Source organism: Nyctereutes procyonoides, unplaced genomic scaffold (assembly GCF_905146905.1).
Source record: "Nyctereutes procyonoides isolate TBG_1078 unplaced genomic scaffold, NYPRO_anot_genome, whole genome shotgun sequence".
Lineage (NCBI taxonomy): Eukaryota > Metazoa > Chordata > Mammalia > Carnivora > Canidae > Nyctereutes > Nyctereutes procyonoides.
In genome coordinates, this window is record NW_026575049.1 from 23585568 (window position 1) to 23608625 (window position 23058).

At 50.5% G+C, this 23058-nt stretch overlaps 1 protein-coding gene across 1 annotated transcript in view; it reads left to right on the forward strand.

The window, feature by feature from the left end:
• Window positions 1-20198, forward strand: part of ARFGAP3 (ADP ribosylation factor GTPase activating protein 3) — a 50904-nt gene extending 30706 nt beyond the window's left edge. The window contains exons 12-16 of the mRNA XM_055328884.1: window positions 2958-3089; window positions 10295-10418; window positions 11534-11624; window positions 17293-17414; window positions 19151-20198. Coding sequence (XP_055184859.1) covers window positions 2958-3089; window positions 10295-10418; window positions 11534-11624; window positions 17293-17414; window positions 19151-19168 — 487 coding nt within the window. The 3' untranslated portion in view covers window positions 19169-20198. The remainder of the gene's footprint in view (window positions 1-2957; window positions 3090-10294; window positions 10419-11533; window positions 11625-17292; window positions 17415-19150) is intronic.
• The last annotated feature ends 2860 nt before the right edge of the window (window positions 20199-23058 follow it).

Here is a 23058-nt window from a genome sequence, read left to right on the forward strand (position 1 = left end):
TCCTCATCACTTGCAGGTTGTGTACCGGGGGCATGAGTGCCTTTTCTAGGCCTCCTTGGATATAATCACTGCTAGTAGGGCAAGGACGCTGTTAATACTCTGGCAACTGAGGAAAAGTAAACACAAAACACTCTGGGAGGGCCAGCATATTAGCTCCATGAAGAGCTTGCACTGCTTCCAAATTATTCATTAGCCCATTAGAACTTGAGCATTATGAATTATGAAAGAGAGCTGTTTCTATTAAAAATAAGATTCACCATGTCTTTGGGCTTTTTAAAATTGAGTTCCATTATATTCAGGATATAAACAGTGTAATTATATACTGAGTACAAACTAATGAAACTAGAACAATTTGCTCAGCCTTATGTAGCCAGCACGGCCTTCACCGGGACAGACAGTTGTCTACAGCTATAAATCAGATGCATGTTGTTGGCGTGCTTTTATCAAGGGATGGTAAGGAACATCTTCAGGGTTGAATGAAGACAGAGTGGGAGAGCAAAAATATGAGTGAAAAGCTTGGAGAACCAGGATCTAGAAATCAGAACATTAGAACGTCAGTAAAGATTTGGAAATCGGGGGTGGCTGTTGTGTTTCTGAGGCCAGGCAAGTGTCCCACAGCCCTTAGTCCTGTCGGCTGAGGCCTGGTGGGGCAGCCAGCTGTGCCCCTGGGGGCGGAGTGCTGCATGCCTCCCGCATCCCTCAGAGCGCAGAGAGCCCGCCCTACGCCCACCCATCCCAGCACAAAGCACACTGCACATCGCTCCTGGTGATCGGTAGGATCCTAGCAGGATGGCTTTTTCTCTCCTTCTGAATTTCGAATAGTCCAGTCATTGAAAAAAAAAAAAATCTGACGCCCTTATATTCCAGGGGAAGCACTTTGGCTTATATGAATGAAGACTATTTCCTTGGAGTGATGCTAAATCTGCAAAGTCCTATGTCCCAGCAGCTCAGAGTTGTGAAGAGCCTGGAAGTTTCAACCTCTCCCTGTCCAGTACTTCATGCCCTGTCCTGCCCCCAGGATCCCCTGGGGGACTGTGCGGTCCCCACCCACACCTCACTCCCTCCCTCCTCAAGGCAGCCCTTTGGTCCAGGGGCAGCTCCGTGAGGAATGATGTCTTTACTTAGATACCTTGTGGGTTTCTGAGCTCAGATCAGCCAGGCCCGTGAAGGCAAGGACTGAATAGGTCTCCTTGCCCTGTGTCCTCATCTAGCAGAGTGCCAGCTCCTCCTAGATGCTCACGAAGTATTGTTTAAATCCCTATTGACTTGGTCTTAATTCTTTCACTCAGGCCCTTACAGGTAAGTCTCTCAAATAATTGAAGATGGCTTTCCAGGCCAATGTGGGAGCGCATGTTGCAAGCCCTCTTTCTCTGAACCGCTGGAAGTCTTGTCCAGGTTTCCTCTCGACAGGGACCTGTTGTCTCTATTCCTCCTGGGCCCACCCACCCATCAGGCACAGAGAGAGCCTGGCCCGTTGCTCGGTGACAGACAGATCCACTCTGAACCTGCATCTTCCTTCCTGGGGAGAGAAGGCTAGTGTAATGGGGTTTGTTCTTAACAACCTCCTCACCAGGGAAGGCAGAGGGCACTATTGGGAATTTTTGTTTCCTATTATCCATGTAAAATCACACCATCTGCTTCAAACGACAAGTTTATCCTTCCTTTTTTCTTTTAACCCAGAAAAAGAGTACACTTGTTTTTAACATTTCCACCCCTCAAATCTTAGCTCACTTGGGCCCTTGGCCTACTTGTCCTTATAGGGCTCCTGCTGCCCCCTTGTATTCGTCTTTGACAACAGGCCTCTTGGGGTGCCCAGGCTTCCCATCCTCATACAACTTCTTCTGACATTGGGGCTTGGTGCCCACCCCATATCCCGGATGCTTCTCTTCTTAATCTGCAGGAAGTCTGGGTGACTTCTTTGAAAGCCCCTACATCTTCTTCCATCCTCCTTCCTCTCTCAGGATGTAAGCCTTGGAATCTGCCTCTTCTGATCGTATTGAACTCCACTTTTCAAAGGGGTGTGGACCCGGCAGGGCTGTTTTCCATCCTGAGCTACAGTGCATTCTGAGAAGGCATGGCCACTTTTCATCAAGGCTCCGGCATATCCGCCTCACCCTGTGTCTCTGTCATGTTCCAGACAGACCCTGCTGCTCCTGGTCAAAGTTTGAAAGCTGCCATGGAGTTTTGCTCTCTGAGCAAAGTCCTGCTCAGTTGATATTCAGTGATGCTTGGCCAATGAATATGTAAACCGATCTAGAAGGCCAGCATCTCCTGAGAGATGCTTACAGATTGAGTTCACGCCAACCTCCAGGGTGTGAGAGCATCTGCAAGTGGCTTTGCATCTGACTCTAGGAGGACGCTAATGAGCATCATTTATATGGAGTGGCAGTTGGGAGTTATTGTTAGGATTGATGGCTTACGCTGGAGCTAACGTGGCAGGGATTGCCAGCAAGGAGCTCCTTGGATGGGGTTTTTGTTGCAAATACGTAATTAGGCAGTACTAGACGCAAAGAAAGCAAAACGTGTGACCACGAGTGGGTAGAGACATTTGAAGGTGTCATGTGCTACCGGATGGGCTAGGTTATGCTGCACAGACAAGTATCCCCCATCTTAAAGGCTTAACACAATGATTTACTTCTCATTTAGCTGAGGGTACGGGTGATTGTCCATTACCTGCCTTTGGGTGGCACCTTGATTTTCCTGACAGAGGGAGGCTTCTCCTGCCTGAGGCTGTAGAAAACACCACCTTGTCTTCCATGGGGCACGGGAAGAGAGGACAGGGCAAGTGGAGCACAGACGCTTTAAAGGCCTTGGCAGTGACCCACCTCACACCTGCTCCTGTCTCCTGGGTCAGCTCTAATTACGTGGCTGTTCCCAGGGAATGTAGGGCCATATACCCCATATGGGTTGATATCAGTATGTCCTCCCAAGTCACTATGTCACTTTTTTTCATACAGGTATTTGGACGAGCCGATGGAGTTCAGGAGCAATTCTTTTTCCAGCTGGGACGACAGCTCAGAGTCCTACTGGAAAAAAGAGACCATCAAAGATACTGACACCATCCTGAAAACCACAGGCTATTCAGACAGGTATGAACACAGAGCAGCGGGACTGTGAATAGTGAGGCCACGCATCTCTAGGGAAATTCTCTAAGAAAGTAAACAATTTTATTCTACTCTTTCAAGGATATTCTTTTTTTCTTTTTTGAAGATTTTATTTATTTATTCATGAGACACAAACGGGGAGAGGCAGAGACACAGGCAGAGAGAGAAGTAGGCTCCATGCAGGGAGCCCAATGCGGGACTCGATCCCAGGACCCCAGGATCATGCCCTGGGCCGAAGGGAGGTGCTCAGCCACTGAGCCACCCAGGCAACCCATGAATATTCTTCGCATCCTGGCCTGTTTTCTGACCTCGCAGTCTTGCCTTTCCCAGAATGTCACATAAATGGGATCCTACAGTAACGGGCCTTTTCAGACTTCTTTGACTTTTCGTAGTGCATTTGAGACTCTCGTCATGATGTTGTGTTGCTTCCTCTTTATTGTGGAAGTGTGTGTCTGCCACCTGTTGAAGGGCTAACTCCTGTTGTTGGTGATGATGAATGAAAGACTTTATAACCTCCTGTCTAAACCAGGGAGCTGGGGATCCCTGGGTGGCTCAGTGGTTTGGTGCCTGCCTTCGGCCCAGGGCATAACCCTGGAGTCCCGGGATCGAGTCCCACATCGGGCTCCCTCCATGGAGCCTGCTTCTCCCTCTGCCTGTGTCTCTGCCTCTCTCTCTCTCTCTCTCTCTCTCTCTCTGTGTGTGTGTCTCTCATGAATAAACAAATCTTTAAAAAAAATAATGATAACAATACTTGTCAATTATGACATTTAAAAAATAAATAAATAAACCAGGGAGCTGTCGACAGTGGAGGGAGACACGACAAATACGTTGGGATGGGAGGTTTGGCCTGGGACTGTGCCAGGTGACAGGAGTGTACAGCCGTCCTTCTCATTTTGTGTCCTGCCCAACGTGGAGCCGGGTTTTATGAGCATTACAGCAGTTCTACTCAGCAGAATTGATCTGTGGTGCTAAAGAGTGAAATGACTGGTCTATTGAAATAGGACAATACTTTCAATTGTTGGGTGGTTTGGATGTTTATTCATATTTTTATTAGAATTTTCAGGCTTCTTAAAGTGGCCTGAAATCCTTTTTACAAAATTACCACTGTCAGCTTTTTAAAAAGTAAAACGGTATTGGTATACATTATAAATGAGGAATGCACTTGCCTCACCTCAAATTAGTTTAACCTATTTGGGCTGGGGTTTTTTTGTTTGTTTTCATTTTGTATGCTGAAAACACTTGAGATCCATACTTTTAGCAAATTTCAAGTATGCAGCACAGCTATGATTTACTAGAGTCAGCATACTGTGCTTTATGTACTGTGGTCACCGTACTGTACACCATCCCTAGAACTTATTCATCTTGTAAATGGAAGTTTGTGTCCTTTTAACATCTGCCCGTCTCCTCTACCTCCAAGCCTGTGAGAAACAATATTCTACTCCCTGTTTCTATGATTTTGACTTTTTAAAAAAATTTTAGGTTTCACATATAAATGAAATTGTACAGTATTTTTCTTTCTCTGTTGTTTTTTTAAAACATTTATTTATTTCAGAGAGTGAGCAAGAGAGGTGGGGATGGAGGGAGGGTGCAGAAGCCAGGGGAGGAGCAGAGGGAGAGGGAGAAGCAGGCTCTCTGCTGAGCAGGGAGCCCGACACGGGGCTCAATCCTGGGACTCTGGGATCATGACCTGAGCCAAAGGCAGATGCATAACCGAGTGAGCCACTGTCTGTCCGGTTTATCTCACTTAGCATAATGTCCCTCAGGTTCATCCATGTTGTCACAAATGGCAGGATTTCCTTTTTTTTTTTTTTTTTTTTAAGGCTGGATAATGTTCCATTGTATATCTTTATCCATTCATCCATCAACAGACATTTAGTTTGTTTCCATACCTTGGCTACTGTGAATAATGCTACAGCAAACATGGGAGTGCAGAGATCTCTTCAAGATACTGATGTTGTCTGCTTCAGATGCATAACCGGGAGTGGGATTGTTGGATTCAGTGGTAGTTCAATTTTTAATGTTTCGAGGCACCTCCATGCTATTTTCTCTGTGGTCATGCTAATTTGCATTCCCACCGACAATGCATGGGGCTTCCCTTTTCTCCAGTTCCCATCAATACTTAACCTCTTTTGGTAATTGCCACCCAAACAGATGTGAGGGGATGTCTCATTGTGGTTTTGATTTGTATTTCTCTGATGATGAGTAATGTGGGGCGTCTTTTCAGATACTTGTTGGCCACACACTTTCTTCTTAGAACTGTTTTTTCTGTATTTCTTAAGTTTTGGTATGTTGGGTTCCCATTGTCGTTTGTTTCAGGATAGTCATCTTATTGCCCTTTTGATTTCTTCTTTGATCCACTGGTGGTTCAAGAGTGTGTTGTTCAGGGATCCCTGGGTGGCGCAGCGGTTTGGCGCCTGCCTTTGGCCCAGGGCGCGATCCTGGAGACCCGGGATCGAATCCCACATCGGGCTCCCGGTGCATGGAGCCTGCTTCTCCCTCTGCCTGTGTCTCTGCCTCTCTCTCTCTCTCTGTGACTATCATAAATAAATAAATAAATAAAATTAAAAAAAAAAAAGAGTGTGTTGTTCAATTTCCACATATTTGTGAATTTTCCAGTTTTTTTTTCTGGTTATTGATTTCTGCTTTCAACCATTATGGTTGCAAAAGACACTTAATATGATTTCAGTTTTCTTAACTTGTTAAGACCTAACATATGATTTAAATGTGTTCTGTGACCTAACATGATTTGTCCTAGGGAATGTTCTGCGTGTGCTTAAGAATGTGTGTTCTGCTGCTATTGGATGGAATGTTCTGAATGTGTCTGTCCCTTCAGTCTTACATATTGTTCAAGTCCAAGTTTTCTTGACTTTCAGTTTGGGTGATCTGTCATTATTGAAAGTGGTGTACTGAAGTATTCTATTGTGATTGCAGTACTATCTCTTTCTCCCTTCAGACCTGTTAATATCTGTGTCATTTATTTAGGTGCTCCAATGTTGGGTACATATGTATTTACAATTGTTATGGCCCTCTGATGAATTGACCTCTTTTTTTGTTATATAATGATCTGTGTCTCTTGTTACAGTTTTTATTTTTTATTTTATTTTATGTATTTTTAATGAGGTGGGGAGGGGAAGAGGGAGAGGGAAAGAGAGAGTCCCAAGCAGGCTCCACGCCACCGTGGAAGCCCAACGCAGGGCTTGAGCTCATGACCCTGAGATCATGACCTGAGCCAGTATCAAGAGTCAGCCTCTTTTTTTTTTTAATTTTTATTTATTATTTTTTTATTTTTTTGTTATTTATTTATTTATTTAATTTATTAAGAGTCAGCCTCTTTAACTGGCTGAGCCACCCAGGTGTCTATTTATTTCTTTATGCATTCATTCACTCATTCATTCATTTATTCTTGTTTTAGACTTTTTTTTTTAAGATTTTATTTATTTATTTGAGAGAGAGAGCATAGGATACTGAGAGGGAGAAACAGGCTCCCCGCTGAGCAGAGAGCCCGATGTGGGGCTCAGGATACTGATACCATGACCTGAACCGAAGGCAGACGCTTAACCCACTGAGCCACTCTGGCATCCCCTTGTTACAGTTTTTGACTTAAAGTCTATTTTGTCTGATATAAATGTGGCTATCCTTGCTCTCTCTTGGTTTCCATTTGCATGGAATATCTTTCAGTCTCTGCTTTCTGCCTACGTTTGTTCTTCAAGCTGAAGTGAGTCTCTTATAGGCAGCATATAGTTGGACCTTGTTATTTTAATCCATCTAGCCACTTAAGTGTCTTTGATTGGCTAATTTAATCCATTTATGTTTAAGGTAACTATTGATAGGTAAGGATTTACAGTGCCACCTCACTAGTTGTTCATTGGCTCTTGGCAGTTCTCTTGTTCCTTTCTTCTCTTGCCGTCTTTCTTTATGAATTGATGATTTTCCATAGTGGTATGTTTTGATTCCCTTCTCTTTTTTTTTTTTTTTTTAATTTTTATTTTTATTTTAATTTATGATAGTCACAGAGACAGAGAGGCAGAGACACAGGCAGAGGGAGAAGCAGGCTCCATGCATCGGGAGCCCGACGTGGGATTCGATCCCGGGTCTCCAGGATCGCGCCCTGGGCCAAAGGCAGGCGCCAAACCACTGCGCCACCCAGGGATCCCCCCTTCTCTTTATCTTTTTGTATATAATGTAGATTTTGGCTTTGTGATTACCACGAGGCTTACGTAAAACGTCTTATAGCAGTCTTATTTTAAGCTGATAACTTTTTAACTTAGGTAGCATACAAGAAGTCTACCATTTTACTCTACCCCCCCCCCATGCACACACACTGTATGTTTCTGGTGTCACAATTTCCATTTTTTTATATTATGTATCTGCCAATAAATTATTGTAGTTATAGTTATTTTTACCACTTTTGTTTTTTAACTTTTATACTAGAGGTGACTTATATACTAGCATTATAGTATTCAAGTATTCTGAATTTGTGTACTTACTGCTACCAGTGAGTTTTATACTTTTTTTTTTTAAGATTTATTTATTGGAGAGAGAACAAACATGCACATGAGCAGGGAGCGAGGAGAAGTGAGGGAGAGGGAGAGAATCTCCAGTAGACATCCTGCTAAGTGTGGAGCCTGAAACGGGGCTTGACCCCACGACCCCCAGATCATGACCTAGGCCAAAATCATGAGTTGGCCGCTCAACCAACTGTACCCCTGGTACCCTTTCATGTTTTTATGTTATTAATTACCATTCATCAGTTCAGCTTGCAGAACTCCTTTATAGCATTTCTGTGACACCAGTCTGGTGGTCAGCAGGGCTTTTGTTTTTGTTTTTTGTTTTAGCACTTTGAATATATCATCCCACTATCTCCTGCATAGGAGGAGGATTTCTGCTGAGAAATCTGCTGATGGCCTCACAGGGATTCCATTGCATGTGAAGAGTTTCTTTTCTTCTGCAGCTTTCAAAATTCTTTGTTTCTTCCTTATGCTCTGTTTTTTATTCCCATGACTTACTCATTTGGTAATTGGAGGCCTGCATCTCCTTCTCCCCTTCACCCATCCTCTCTTACCCCTTATGTCTGGAAACTGTCGTTGCTTTTCCACACTTTTAGTTTTGATCCTGCTTCTTGTTTGTTTATTCTTTTTGTTTTTAGATTACATTTGTGAGGGGAATCATGTGATATTGATCTTTCTCTCTTTTTGCCTTTGATTTATTTTAAAGATTTTATTTATTCATGAGAGATACAGAAAGAGAGGCAGAGATATAGACAGGGGGAGAAGCAGGCTCCCAGCGAGGAGCCCAATGCAGGACTTGATCCCAGGACCCCGGGATTACACCCTGAGCCAAAGGCAGATGCTCAACCGCCGAGCCACCCAGGCACCCCTTGTTTTTGATTTTTGACAGTTTTATGATAATGTGTCTTGGTGAAGATCTCTTTGCATTGAATCTTTTTGGGTGCTTTTGATCTTCATGTACCCAAGTGTCCACATCTCCAGATTTGGGAAGTTTTTATCCATTATTTCTTTAAATAAGTTTTTGCCCCTCCCCCCTTCTCTTGATGGAGAAGATTCTCCTGTATTGTATTATCTCTTCTCCCATAATGCATAAATTTTTTTTCATATAGTGTCCCATAATTCATGTAGGTTTTCTTCTTTTTCATTCTCTTTTTCCTTTTTTTTTTTTTTTTTTGTCTTCATTGTAGCTTTTTTTTTTAAAGATTTTATTTATTTATTCGAGAAACAGAGAGAGAGGCAGAGGGAGAAGCAGGCTCCATGCGGGGAGCCTGACATGGGACTCCATCCCGGGTCTCCAGGATCACGCCCTGGGCTGCAGGTGGCGCTAAACCGCTGAGCCACCTGGGCTGCCCTCATTCTTTTTTCTTTTTTCTCCTGTGACTGGATAATTTTAAATGACCTGTCTTCGAGTTCACAGATTCTTTCTTCTGTTCAACTAGGTCTAACACTGATATCCTCTGTCATCAGCTCCAGAGTCTCTGTTTGATTCTTTTTTATGATTTCTGTCTCCATGTTGAGCTTCTAGTTTTGTTTGTATATTGTTTTCCTGATTTCATTGAGCTGTATGTGTTCTTATAGGTTGCTGAGCTTCTTGATCTTGAAATCTTTGTCAGGCAATTCCATGGGGTCAGTTTTTGGAGAATTATGACATTCCCTTTGTGGCATCATGTTTCCTTGATTTTTCATGCTCCTTGGGGTCTTGTGTTTCTGTCTTTGCATTTGAAGAAATAGTCACCTCCTCCTGTCTCTCCTGGCTGGCTTAGGGTGAGAAATGACTTCACCAGCATCCTTGCTAGGGATTCTGAAGCTTTCTCAGACCTTTCCTATGTGTATGCCCACTCAACACTACTTACTCCTTTTTAGGGGTGAATTCTTGAGATGTATGCCTTCTCTCAATCCTTCAAGGCCAGGCCAGGTGCCCGAGCCTCCTGTTTGCTTTCCCTTGGTACCCTTGAAAATACTCAAGTTTGCATACTTTTTCCCAATCCCACAGAATCAGGCTTGCTTTCTGCACATGCCCAAAAGCTTGTACTCACCATCTGTGGGGGCATGTGCAAGGAGCCGGCAATGGGGTGGGGACAGAGTGGGCAGGGGTTAGTTGCACAGAACACTGGAAGGCACCCATGGGCCAGTTGAGGGTTCCACAGGCAAAGTGTACCCAGAGGCTTGTGAGCAGGCTTCCTCGTGCCGTCTACAAAATGGTCAGCAGCACCTGCATGCCTTTAATGAGTTCTGAGCCCTGGCTGCTATGCTTCCAACCCCTAAGCCATGCAGATCACCTCAGTATTCTGGATGGGGTAGGAAAGAAGGAGCATCCTCTGCAGTGTCCCATGCAGCTGGGGAACTCAGGCACCTACTCACCAACCTCTCACCTTCCCCTGTGGGAGATGTTGGAGGCCAAGGGGATCTCTGTTAGTGCTGAGCTGTGCCGCCTTGGGGGAGAGGTGACCCAGGCAAAGTGAAACTGTTCCTCTAACCCTCTCTAATGTGCCCAGTCTTGGATTGTTAGCTCCAACGATCCAATGTGCTGGAACCTCTCTGCTGCACTCCTACACTCCCAGTAAAGGCATTCTTGTCTGTGAATGATTGTCAAAATCAGTGTTCTATAGAGGGATGGTGGTAGAAAACTTCTATTCCACCATCTTGCTGATGTCACCCCTATTTTGGCTATTTTAATTGTAGATCTACTGCTCGCCGTAAGTCAGACTATGAGCCAGTTGAAAATACAGATGAGGCCCAGAAGAAGTTTGGGAATGTCAAAGCCATTTCATCAGATATGTACTTTGGAAGACAAGCCCAAGCTGATGTAAGTGTCCGGAGAGTTTGCATATGGGCCTCGTAGAGCAAGGGACATGGGGATTGTGGGAGGAGGTGCTAGGCACAAAGCAAGATGGACTCAGGTTGTGAAGGCCACTGCCCTGGGGGTGTTAACGAGAGGACTGAAGCCCAAGTCTTCCTGACCTCTTTCACAGCCCCAGCTGCCAGAGGAGCAGCTGGAAGGTAGGAACCAATTCTCACATTTCTCTAATTCCTCTTTCCATTTCATGTCTTTAGAATAAATTTCAGGAAATTTTCTTTTTTCTTTTTTTTTTTTAAGATTTTTATTTATTTATTCGTGAGAGACACAGAGAGAGAGGCAGAGACAAAGGCAGAGGGAGAAGCAGGCTCCTCACAGGGAGCCCAATGTGGGACTCGATCCCAGGACACCAAGATCACGCCCTGGGTCGAAGGTAGACGCTTAACCACTGAGCCACCCAGGCGTCCCTTTTTTTTTTTTTTAAGATTTTATTTATTTATTCATGAGATACACAGAGAGAGGCAGAGGGAGAGGCAACTTTCAATACAGATGTAATTTGTTTAATTTTTAAATTATCATTAATGAAGTTCAATGAAGCAGACATGTTTTTGGAGGGGAGATATATGTATTTTCAGGTTGTTGCCTCTTAGTGGAGTCTCACTAAGCAGAAGGATCAGATGGCAATGAGGAGGTCTCAGGTTTTGTTCTAGTGCTGGGGCCCTGGCTTGCTTGCACAAAGCTCTGGGAGTGCGCATCACTGCCGGGCTTCTTGGATGGCACAGGACTCATCACTAAAGGGGACTCAGTTTATTGTGTCTCTGGAGAGCTCTGACCAGGACTTCCAGAGCACTTAGAGCCACCTTCTCTTCCTTCACCCGCTAAAAATCTTTGTTTTAAAGTTGACAACATCTAAGTTTAGTTACAAAACACCGAGTGAGTCCTAGAGGTGGTTTGTGGTGGCCTCTGCTGGCCACTGGTGCGCCCGCCCCTGCTGATGTGTCATCCTCGGTCTCTGGTTTCCTTCGCACTCAGCAGCTGTCAAATGACAGCTCCTAGCTGATTCTTTGTGCACAGCTGCTCTAGGGATTTGGAGCCTAATGGTTTCTATTCCCTGTCTTCTCTAGTATGAAACCAGGGCTCGGCTGGAGAGGCTTTCGGCGAGTTCCTCCATCAGCTCAGCTGATCTGTTTGACGAGCAGAGGAAGCAGACGGCAGGTAATGGGTGCAGTGGGGGGCAGTTGACAAGGTTGGTGTCTGCGGTGTCTACAGCTCAAATGCACTTTCTCTGCACAGAACTGTGTACTTTTCCATGATGTGATTCTCTGACCTCCTCCGTGAGTCAGAGCAGAAGTTACTATTATTCCAGGTTTTGTTTGTGAGGAGACCAGGTCACGACATTTCACCTGCATCCCCCAGGTTGCCCGGCAGGTCATATTCCCAAAACATTGCCTCCTCGTCCAGTGGGAACGTGGTGTCTGATTTGTGTGGTATCACAGCCTTGCAGGGGGACAGCCCTGAGCTCCTAGCATCACTGAGCACTCCCTGCCTGAGGCCTTGGGCATTTTGTGTCACCCTAACCTCAGATTCTCCTCTCTGAAGTGGGTGGATAATAAGGCCCCCACAAGGTTGCACTGAGGCTTCAGTGAGGTGCTGCGTGTAAAGTGCCCATGCCACATGGGGCTGGCATAGGCCCCAAGAGAGGCAGGAACAGAGTGGGCGGGTGGGGGGGCACTCTAGCAGGCTCAGTCTTCCAAGGAAGGCAGAATGTGGCTTTGGATACAGGCAGGTGGAGAGGGATTTCCTGTCTCCCTCGGCCTTCTTAAGGTCCAGATCCCATTGAAGAGAGTCTGGGAGCCCCAGGGATTCCAGCTCAGAGCACAGGCCCGCCATGGACGTCCAGAGCCGTGCCACTCTCCGCTTGTACCTCTGGGTCCCTGTGCCGTGTTGGCTCCCACCCAGGCCTCAGCCAGGCCATAGGGCTGAGGGAAGCCTGTGTGCCTCTCTGCGGTCACAGCTAAGAGTAAAGGAGCAGTGTCCTCGGAGGTCATTTCAGGAACCCACTCAACAGCAGAGTCCAAGGGGAGGGGATCTCCAGAGCCAAGTGTTCCAGGCCCAGGACCACTGGTGCCCTGTCGTTCCCAGCCCTGGAGGCGCTGGGCATGGGCATGGCTGACCAACACGGGCAGCCCCCAAACATAGCAGTTTTCTGAGTCCAGTGAGAAACAGCCTCAAGAAAGAAGGTCATAGAACAGACCTGAATGCCTAGGACCTTTGGTGCTTGGGTGTGAGGATGCTAGAAGATCCACTCTGGCCCTCAGGGCATAGGGAGCACACCAGGCTGCTTGCTGCTGTGGGAAGGAGTGGCTCAGCCCGGGGTGGGGGCCTGCTGGCCCCAGAGACAGGTGGGGGTGCTCAGTGCCGTGCCCCTGCCTCACACAGTGGGGCTGTGGCTCTCCCTCTGGCCACTGAGCTCTTTTCTACACTGGGTCTGGGTAGGGGCAGGGGTGGCTCTTGGACTTGTGTTCTCACCTCAGGGCTGTCAGCGCCCTGGCCTCTGGTCAGGGCAGCTTCCTCTTGCACCTGCCTGGGCAGAGGGGTGCTGGCCCTGTGCCCTCAGGAGGGGAGGTCTCTGCAGCCCTGCCTCTGCCCCCCTGGACCAGTGCTGGGTCACCTCCTGGCAGGGGTCAGCTCAGCCCAGAGAACCTGAGGTGTTGAACATCACCCCCCACACACAGCTGTGTGTGTTTTTGTAATTCAAGTTGTTGGAAGTTTCACTCTGAAACATCGTTTGTTTAAAAAGAACAAAAAAGCAAAAAAAAAAAACAAAAAAAAAAAAACAACATTGGGAGATCAAATGAAAGCAGCCTTTCCAATTGTTGAAGGAAAATTGTGGCCAGCCTATGTTTACTTTCCTGTCCTCTTTCAGAGAACAAAGGTCCTTTAATTGTTTGGGCCTCGCGTAGGTCCCAGACAAACCCTGTCCATGGGAACCCAGAGTCCTGGTAAGGGTGACCCCTCCCCTCCCCCGCTTCCTGTCCCCCACCTCATGTGAGCCCAAGGCTCAGACCCTGGTCACCCTCACTCTGTGTCTTCCATCAAGCCCATCATCAAAGTTGTCTTCCGTAACTGCCCTAAATGTAAGTGCATTGAACAACTCTTATTAAATATTTACTTTCTGTTTAGAGTGCATTTCAGCAAACAGCAAAGGGTGGTTTAAGAGACCGTTCTGTGTCCCGTGTGTTAGAAGCTTTCCCATCTGTGGAACATCGGCGCCCTTGAGTAGATCATAGTAGACCTTTACAATTTCTTTGTGGTGGGGGGAGAAGCAGTTCGAGATTGAAAGCCCTCCTGGTGAAGTGAAATACTTCCTGGGGATGTGGTTAACCTAGGAGCGCTGATGTTTCTCGAGGGCCCTTCACTTTCCGGGTATTGAAAGGTCCAGATGAAAAACACACGTAAGCACCCACCACCGGCCTGGCACAGCACCGGGGCCTGTGGTCACTCTCCCAGAGCAGGGGTGCTTGGAGGACACGGGACTGCCATCAACGGGGCACTGCCTTGCGAGGCAGCCACTCAGCACACGAGTGGCTCCAGACCCTGCTTGTCCCCGGGCAGGGCCAGCGACGCTACAGACCCCTCTACCCTGGGCCCCAGGCTCTTGTGTGCCCCATCACCCTCGGGTTCCCCAGGCGTGTTTGCTCTGTCCCCTTGGGCCACCCGGGCCACCCTCTTCTTTCCTGCCCCCTCAGGCCCAGAGCCCGGGCACAGGGCCTCTTCGGGGCCTGCAGATCTCAGAGCGCTGGTGGTTCTGTGTGGTCCGCTGGTGACCATGTTGGTCCTATGTCGTGGCTGTGTGGTGGGGCCACCAGCCCAGAATCAGTGGTGACCAGGGTGGCATTGACATCAGTGTGTGGCCGCTGTGCCTCTGGCGAGAGGCACCCCGCAATGCTCCTGTTCCTAACAAAACCTGGCACCCAGTCCCCTCGGACATGCCTTTTCTCTCTGCTCATCTCTATTTCAGGGAAATGGGTCCGTGATATTCTACTGAAACTTCTTCGTCCTCAGTTAGAGCGCAGCTCCGCCAGCAGCACCGCTGGCCAGGGCCCCCGATGAGCCCCTGGGGGCGGGACCCGCCCGTGCTCACCTCTGCACCCCTGGCCCAGAGAAAGCCCTTGCGTCTGTTGAGTGGGTGGGTGGTCGGGCAGTGGAGGAGTTCTGGGAGTGGGGTGCCCACTGTGCTAGGGCCCTTCCAGCATGACCAGGAACATACTGTGCCCCAACAGCGACGTGGTGTGGCCAGCATGAGGTGCAGCACCTCGAGCCATAGGAGGAAGTGCACACGTTGCAAGGTCCCTGCTCTGTTGTGGCTCCGGAAGCCTGAAGGGGGGCAGCCCCGTGGGCCTACATCTCCAGGGGCAGTGGGCACCAGTGGGGGGTGTGACCACGGTGTCACCCGGCCTTCCTGATGGATGCAGGGCTCCACACAGACCACGTAACATGGTGTGGCCCAGCTGGCCTCCCCTGGCCGGGACTCTCAGGCCTCTGCCCCGGCCTTGACACCTTCCCGGCTGCTCAGCCAGAAACCTGGGAGTCACCCTTAATTCCTGTCGTACCAGCATGACCCCTCCCCCACACACACACCCAAGCCAGTTGGTCCCTGAGCCTCCTGGGGACACTCAGACCATCCGCTCTGAGGCTTCCCCGGGGGACTCTACCTGCAGGCGCACTCACTTCGTGTTGTCGGTGGATTGTCCGCCTTCCCCCAAAGGCCCGAGCTCTGGAACTGTGGCCATGTCCTCAGCCCTGGGCCAGGGAGCCTCTTCCTGAGGAAGCAGCTTGAACTGTCATTCCTGGAGCCTGGAGTGCGACCTGAGTGCTCTTAGGCTCGGCCGCCTGGCCCTTCCAGCCTGCTACCCTGGGCAGCCCCAACCCCGGGGACACAGCACCCACTTACCAGCAGGAGGAGGGAAACTTCACAGACACAGGACACTTGCCGTCAGTCTCCAGAAGCAGCAACAGAGCTGCAGGCGGAGCGTGGAAAGGCAGTTCCTCGCCGGAGCCCTGACCTGCTCCTCATGCTCCTTACACTCAGGGAGCTTAGGTCGCTCAGGGAGCTTAGGTCGTTAGTGGGGTTAAGCAGGTAAGGGAGACGCACAGAGGCCCAATCGGGTCTCTTACACATGCTTTGGGAGGCGGGACACGTGCTGCGTTCCCAGAGGTGGGGGGAGCCAGGCCCTTCCTCTTGTTGCTCGTCCCCTCATGTCTATGATGGCTGCTCCAGCCCTCGACATCACGTCTGCATCCCAGCCAGCAGGAAGGAGGGAGAGGGAGAGGAAGGGGCTGGCGCTGGCCCTGCAAGGCTCTTCGGCTTACATCCCATTGACCAGAACCCTGCCACCTGCACTCACCTTGTTGCAAGGTTAGATTCTGGGAGTTAGAATATCAAGTTGGAGACTCTGGTCAAGTGCCTCTGCTGAGGTCGCCCCTGTACCCTCTGGTCCAGGCCTAGGCAGCCACCGTAGGCCTTGCTCGGTGACCCTGGCTCTGTGCACTCAGGATGTCACACTAGCTCCTCGTTTGCTCTCAAGACCCATCTTTTAGGCCGGTGGCACCAGCCGGCGAGTGGCCACTCTGGGACGGTCTTAAACCCAGATCCAGTGGCTGGGCAGGGCTTCCACGCTGTTATCGGCAAAGGCCCCCAGAACTGTGAAACTCAGCCGGAGTGGAGAGGGGAAGAGCCCTGCTCCCTGCGTGGTGGGCATGGGAACAGTGCTGGGGACAAACACTGTGTCCCTGCTGGGCGGCGGTGGTGCTGGAGGGTAAACATGTCCATCCTGTTTGTTCTCCGAAAGGGAACTGGCCTCTGTTGCTTCAGGGGCAGGTGGGTGCAGAGGGGTTGTGTGCGGGGAGCTGGGCTCAGCTCCCCCCAGGACCTGCAGGCTTCGGGCTCACTCTGGGTGTGAGCACCCCCAGCTGCCTGTGACATCTCGGGGACAAAGGTTCACCAGGAAGCCCCGGTTGCCACTTGTGGGACTGTCACCCCTCGTGTGAGAGAACACTGGGGCGCCTCACCTGTGTCGCTGGAAATGGGCTCATGTTTCTGTCAGGCAACCAGAACCGAAGCAAAGAAACCCAACAGGAAGGTTGGGGTGAGGGGTCTGGCTCTACCCGGGCTCCAGCTCTGAGTCAGAAGACAACGAGAGAGAGAGAGAGAGAGAGAGAGAGAGACCCCTCCGCGCTGGCTCCCTCCCTGGTGAGCCCCGTTCTCCCGTCCTCCGCCAGCCTGAGTGGCGAGTGGGGGTCCCACCAGCTGCAGTGGCGCCTTAGCCTCACCGGTCACCCCAAAGCAAGCAGACGGCTCCTCTATCGAGAGGATAGGAGTCCAGGGGCCCCCGATTGGCCAGGCCCAGGGCACGTGCCCCCCTCACCCCGGGCAGTCCAGGGGGCCCCCTCGGAGGGAGGGAGGAAAGCCTGTACCAAAACAGGTGGAAAGGATGCTGAGCTCGCAGCAGCTGTCTGCCCTTCTGCCGGTTACCAATGACTTACCTGGCGGGTCCTGTGCTAAGCACCTGGGCGGAAGGAAGCAGCCCAGAGAGGGTGAAGGAGCTCTCCAGTGACACACAGCTTGAAAGTGGCAGTGCCTGTATTCGAACCCCCGACGGCCCTAAGACCAGTATCATGTCCTCTCTCACGTGGGGTCTCGCAGCCGGTTCACGGTGGGGCTGGCGCGGCCACTGAGTCCCGACGCCACCCCAGCTGCTGCTGGTGGGCAGCGGGGAGGGAGGGGACCCCACGTTCCCTGAGGCCGTCGAGCACTCTGGCCACTGGCCGCACTGTCTGTCGCAGCTGTGGAGTGACAAACCGGCGTCTGCTCTGTGTGCAGGAAGCTACAACCTCACGAGCGTGCTGCCCACGGCGCCCGACATGGCCCAGTTTAAGCAGGGAGTGAGGTCTGTTGCCGGAAAGCTCTCGGTCTTTGCCAACGGAGTCATGACGTCCATTCAGGTCAGTGACGCTGGGAGGACATGAGCAGAGTGGGATGGTGGCTTTGAAAATGAGGTCTGGACCACTCTTCAACTGCTGGCAAATTAGATTTCATATTATCGATTGATAGGTTTGCTGCAGTGTAACCCAGGGCATCATGAAAACCAGAAATTGTCATTTTATTCTTGCTTACATTTTCTAGTAGGTGACTCTAGGGGAACTGCTACAGGAATCATCGTGATCCTGAGCTACCTATTTCCTATACCGGGGACAGAGAAATAGTAAGAAGGAAATAGAAATCACCCATTATATCCCCCCCGCCCCAGGGGAACTTCTTTTAATGCTTTGGTATATTTTATTTTAGTTCTAGAATTGTATGCCTATCATTTTAAAATTCAAACAGGATTATAGTGTATATATATGATCTGACGTTCTCCATGGTGTTTTGTTACGAGCATTTCCTTGTAATTAAAAATTCTTCAGAAGCTACACTCTATGGAGTGAAAATACATGACATTTGTTTCACTCTTCCCCAAGTTGGGATTTATTTTTCTTTTAAAGATTTTATTTATTTATTCATGATAGAGAGAGAGAGAGAGAGGCAGAGACACAGGCAGGAGAAGCAGGCTCCATGCAGGGAGCTCGATGTGGGACTCGATTCCGGGTCTCCAGGATCATGCCCTGGGCCAAAGGCAGGCGCTAAACCACTGAGCCACCCAGGGATCCCTCCAAATTGGGATCTAGATTGAATTTCAGTGTCTTAAATAAGGCGCATCCTCGTGTACAGCAACGTTAGGCTATCTCTTGAGGCTTATTTCAGGAACTTTCTTGTCTATGGCGTATCATTCTAGGATGCTCTTTTTTTAAAGATTTTATTTATTCATTTGAGAGAGAGAAAGCACACACAAGTAGGGGGAGGGGCAGGGGGAGAAGCAGGCTCCCTGCTGAACAGGGGGGACATGGGGCTCTATCCCAGGACCCCAGGATCATGACCTGAGCTGACGGCAGCTGCTTCACCGACTGAGGCCCCCAGGTGCCCAGGATGCTATTATTAATATCCACAGACAGTAGGACCCTAATGTGGGCTCTGGTGCTTCTGGAGGGGCTTCCCAGGTTGGGGAGGCGGTGGGGATGCCCCCACAGTGGAGAGTCCCCTCAGCCCCGAGACAGCTGCTCTTCTCACTGCCACTGATAACATAACCTTTGTTAGAATTCATAGGATGTTTCATGTCCCTGAGGTCAGCTGAGCCCCCATCAATCCTTCCAAGAAGGTGACAGCCATTATTTTATGGAAGGTCATCCCCATTTTATAGATTATCCTCCCCCTTTTATAGCTTCATTTTATGGATGCAGAAGCTGAGGTTCTCCTCCCACACGTGTGCCCCTGCCCTCCCTTGACACCTGCCTCCCAGAGGCTCACCACTGGGGCTCACCCCCCAGAACCTTGCTCCCCTCCCCAATGCCCTCGACTGTGCAGGAGCCACAGACACACTGCAGAGGCCAGGCAGCAGGATGCTCTTCCGCCCAGGCCCACACAGGCCTCAGCTCCAGGAAGCTGTGGTCACCCGGCATCCAGTTAGTGTCCTCTCCCGGGGCAGGGGTGGGGAGTGGGGGCAGCGTGGGTGCCAGGTGCCAGACAGGCAGTGTCCTGCGTTCCCTGTGAGGTTTCTTTGGGTAACACCAGCATTCAGTGCGTGCGAGAATGAGGAACCGAGGCTGAGTGCGAGTAAGCTCTTCTCTTGCTTCTCCCTGGGCAGGATCGCTACGGTTCTTAAATCCCACATGACAGGACCTATTTCCGGAGAAATTCCTCTTTCCGTGAACCGGTGACCACAGCACAGACTGCAGCGAAGACCAGCAGACTGTTTTGCCTCTTTGTCACGAAGTATATATGCATTGCTGATTTTTAGTATTTCTTTGGAGAAATTCTCGTTTTTGATGTAGTAGAAGCTTTATTGTAAGTTCTGCTGTGCTTTCCTGCCATCACACGCCCCGCTTGGGGCAGAACTGTGCACACGCTTGCTTTATTTTCTTGGGATCTAGTTCCAACAGCCAGGGCTTCTCCGCCTCCCAGGACCGAGCACCTTCCTTGGGTGGGGGGAGGGGGGAGGGGGGCTCCATGCTGCGAGACGGAGGGGCTACAGGCTCCCTCAAGCAGCCGATGCTACAGGGCCTGCAGAGACAACTCACAGCACACGGTTCACCCAAAAGGGAGCAGAGAATAAAAACAAAAGAAAGATTGCTTCACTTCTATTTCCACATATTAAGGTAATTTCAGAATAATGTTTAAAGTCATCCATCTGTCCCTTTGTAAATTGCTTATTTTGTATGATCCATAAATTAAAAGATAATTTTCAGCGAGTGCTTTGAAGAGACCGAAGCTTCTGCATTGCCAAGGGAATTAATCTTTCCACAAGGTGTTGTTTGAATTTATGGGAACTGTGAGGTGAGAACTCCCTGAGTGTCTTTACAAACCAACACACCGTACAGAACTGAAAATGAAGAAGGGAAGAAGATAGACCCACGGAAAAGATTTTAGTATATGGGACAAGAGTAGTTGTAACGGGGTAGTTTTGTTAATATTTTTTATCTTAATCTTGGTTTTCAAAAAATTACAGAATGTGTATAAATGAATAAAGAAAAATCATTTGGCTGTGTTTTAGACAGCATTAGAATATATTGTTCAGCACAGTAAAATATATTTGAAATTTGATGAACCAGAAATGTGGTTTCAACTGAATATTTTGTGAATTTTTCTTAAAAGATCAAATTTGTAGACTAAACATAATAAACCCTTGCAGCAGAGCATGTTGCCTTTTTATTTATTTATTTATTTACTTACTTACTTACTTACTTACTTTCAAATGCTCCCGTAATGAATGGTAAATCAGGGCCTGTGACAGGACATGGTGTCCGTTTGAATCATGACGTAACTGCCGACAGATGTGTTTGTTGGGCGCCCAGTGGGCAGCTGCCACTCACTGAGGTGGTGGGCCCCAGGGTGGCGGCAGGCGGAGTGTCCATGCTGAAAGTCAGGGTGTGCACGACGGTGTCTTCCAAGCCCAGGGGGCTGCGGTGACAGGACAGCACAGTCCCGGGCACCGGAGGCCACAAGTCCCAAGGTCAGGGGGCTGTTGGGGGGTTTCTGGAGAGGAGTCTCCCTCAGGCTTGCAGGAGGCCTCCTACTTGTCCTCACGCAGCCTTTCGTCTCTGATAGGGCCTGGAGGTGTCGAGACTCTTCCTCCTCCTGCAGGACACCAGTCCTCTGGGATCTGGGTCCCACCTTCTGACCTCAATTAACCTTTTTTTAAAAAAAATATTTAGGGATTCCTGGGTGGCGCAGCGGTTTGGCGCCTGCCTTTGGCCCAGGGCGCGATCCTGGAGACCCGGGATCCAGTCCCACATCCGGCTCCGGGTGCATGGAGCCTGCTTCTCCCTCTGCCTGTATCTCTGCATCTCTCTCTCTCTCTCTGTAACTATCATAAATAAATAAAAATTAAAAAAATATTTAGATTCAATTTGCCAGCATATAGTATAACATCCAGTGCTCATCCTGTCACTTAACTTTAATGGCCTTAAAGACCCATCTCCAAACATAGTCATGTTGGGAACTAGGGTTTTGACATATGAATTTTTAGGGGCACACCGTTCAGTCCGTAGCAGTGTAAAAAATTCCCACCCCGGGTTGGCCCTGCTCCAGGCAGGGGCCTGGCTCTGCCGCCTCCAGGAAGCCCTCCGGGGAGGCAACACTCCCATGCGCTGCCCGGGGCGGACTGTGCCCCCAGGCCTGGACTTCCTCACAAGGAAGGGCCTGGGGGGCCCACCCCCAGCCTGGCCGCGCCGCCTTCCGTGGCTTTCCTGTCCCTCGGGTGTGCGTGCGTAGGGCTGCGTGGGCACCGAGGCCTGGGCTTGCGTCCCTGGCCCATTTAGCCTTGGGCCTTGCTGTTTGCTCAGCTTCAGTGTCCCTGTGAGTGCTCCGTCTGCGGTAAGGATATTAGTTAATAATTGTTCTGACAAAACATGTTTGGGATCTTTGCATTAAAAAAGAAAATGGTGCTCCCGGGTCTGGTGGAAACCGGTCCAGACTGGCCGCTGGTTCAGCGGCGCTTTGAAAACGGTGTTTATTGTGCTTTCGTTCGGCAGCAAAGCCGGTAAGGACCAGATGATGTTGCTGAGGAATTGAGAAAGGGGGGGCAGGGCGGGGTTCACATGGCCTTAGGCGGGACCAACGCGCCCTGGAAATGGGCATCTACCTCCCAGCGCAGCAGAGGCCCCGCGCCCCCAGCTCCCCCGCCGGTGGGCCCCGCACCCCCCTGCCCAACTGCCCTTCTTGCCCTTCTTGCCCTTCTCGGTGCTCAGCCTGAAAGCCAGGTGTCAGATGCGCCCCCTCCCCAGGCGCACCCAGAGTCTGATGCGGCAGCCTGGGGTCCGCTGGCCTCATTCACCTGCCCGCACCCACCGGTCCCAGAGCACAAGCCGGGTCCTCGTGCCTGCCCCGCCCCCCCGCCCCCTGCACCCCCTGCTGACCCACTGCACCCCTTTCTCCTGCCCCAGGGCCCAGTCTCCTTCCTGAAGTGCAGTCTTTGAAGTCACCTTCTCCATGACCCTGATCTCCTTTTTTCTTTTTTTTTAAAGATTTTATTTTATTTCAGAGAGAGAGAGGGCGCTAGCAAGCATGAGCGCGGGGCGGGGCCGAGGGAGAAGCAGACTCCCCGCTGAGCAGGGAGCCCCATCCCGGACACTGGGACCCGGACCTGAGCCAGAGGCAGAGGCTCCTCGGATCCCCATCCTGCGCTGCCGCTGCCCTTGCCCAGACCTTGGCCTCCTGGTTGCTCCCTCCTGGCCCGTGTGTGGCCAGCGCCGGGCTCCTTAGCTCCCTGAGAACATGAGCATCCGGGGGGCAGGTGCTGCTCCGTCAGGGTCACTGATCCCCCGGGGCCTAGCTTGGTGCCTGGCACGTATTTTGACTCGGGGAATTGTGTCCTGCCACTCCCTCCCCGCCCCGGGAGGGTGCTGTGCAGGGTGACAGGAGAAGACAGACGCCTCGTACTAGTGTTTTAGGCCATTTCTGCCACCAGCAGCCCCATTCTGGTTGTTCCCACCGCTTTCGCTGCCCACGCCGGGCTCCTGAGGCCCGCAGACAGTCCCATGGGCCCAGCCGCTAAGGTGAGTGGACGAGTGACAACCCCAGGACACATGGTGGACCGTGGCATTGGGGCAAGATGGGGACCGGGCGTGGCACCTGAGGCAACGGTGAGAGGACCCAGCGCAGCGGCTCCCTCCCCAGCCTGGCTGCTCGTGGGATCCACGCACAGAGGCACACATGCGCCCTCCCTTCCGCTCCCGGTCCTTTGTCCTCTGTAGTTCCTATCATTCCGCTTGCCCAGGTCCTTCCTCTCCTAGAACCAGAGCAGCCTGCTGTAGACGGATGGATGGCCGGACAGAGGGATGGCGAGGGAGCAGACACCAGGGACTCTGGCCACACAGGCTGGTTTTGCAAACAGGCGTCCAGGGCCTGATCTCCCTCCCTCCATCCACCCACCCTCCCAGTCCCTCTCCGGGCCTGACCCCACACCCCCGCCCCCAAGCCTGGGTTTTCTGGGGTAGCCCCGGGGGAGTGACCTGGCTGTGCCCCGGGCCCGGTCCTCTCTGCCCTACCGCCTGC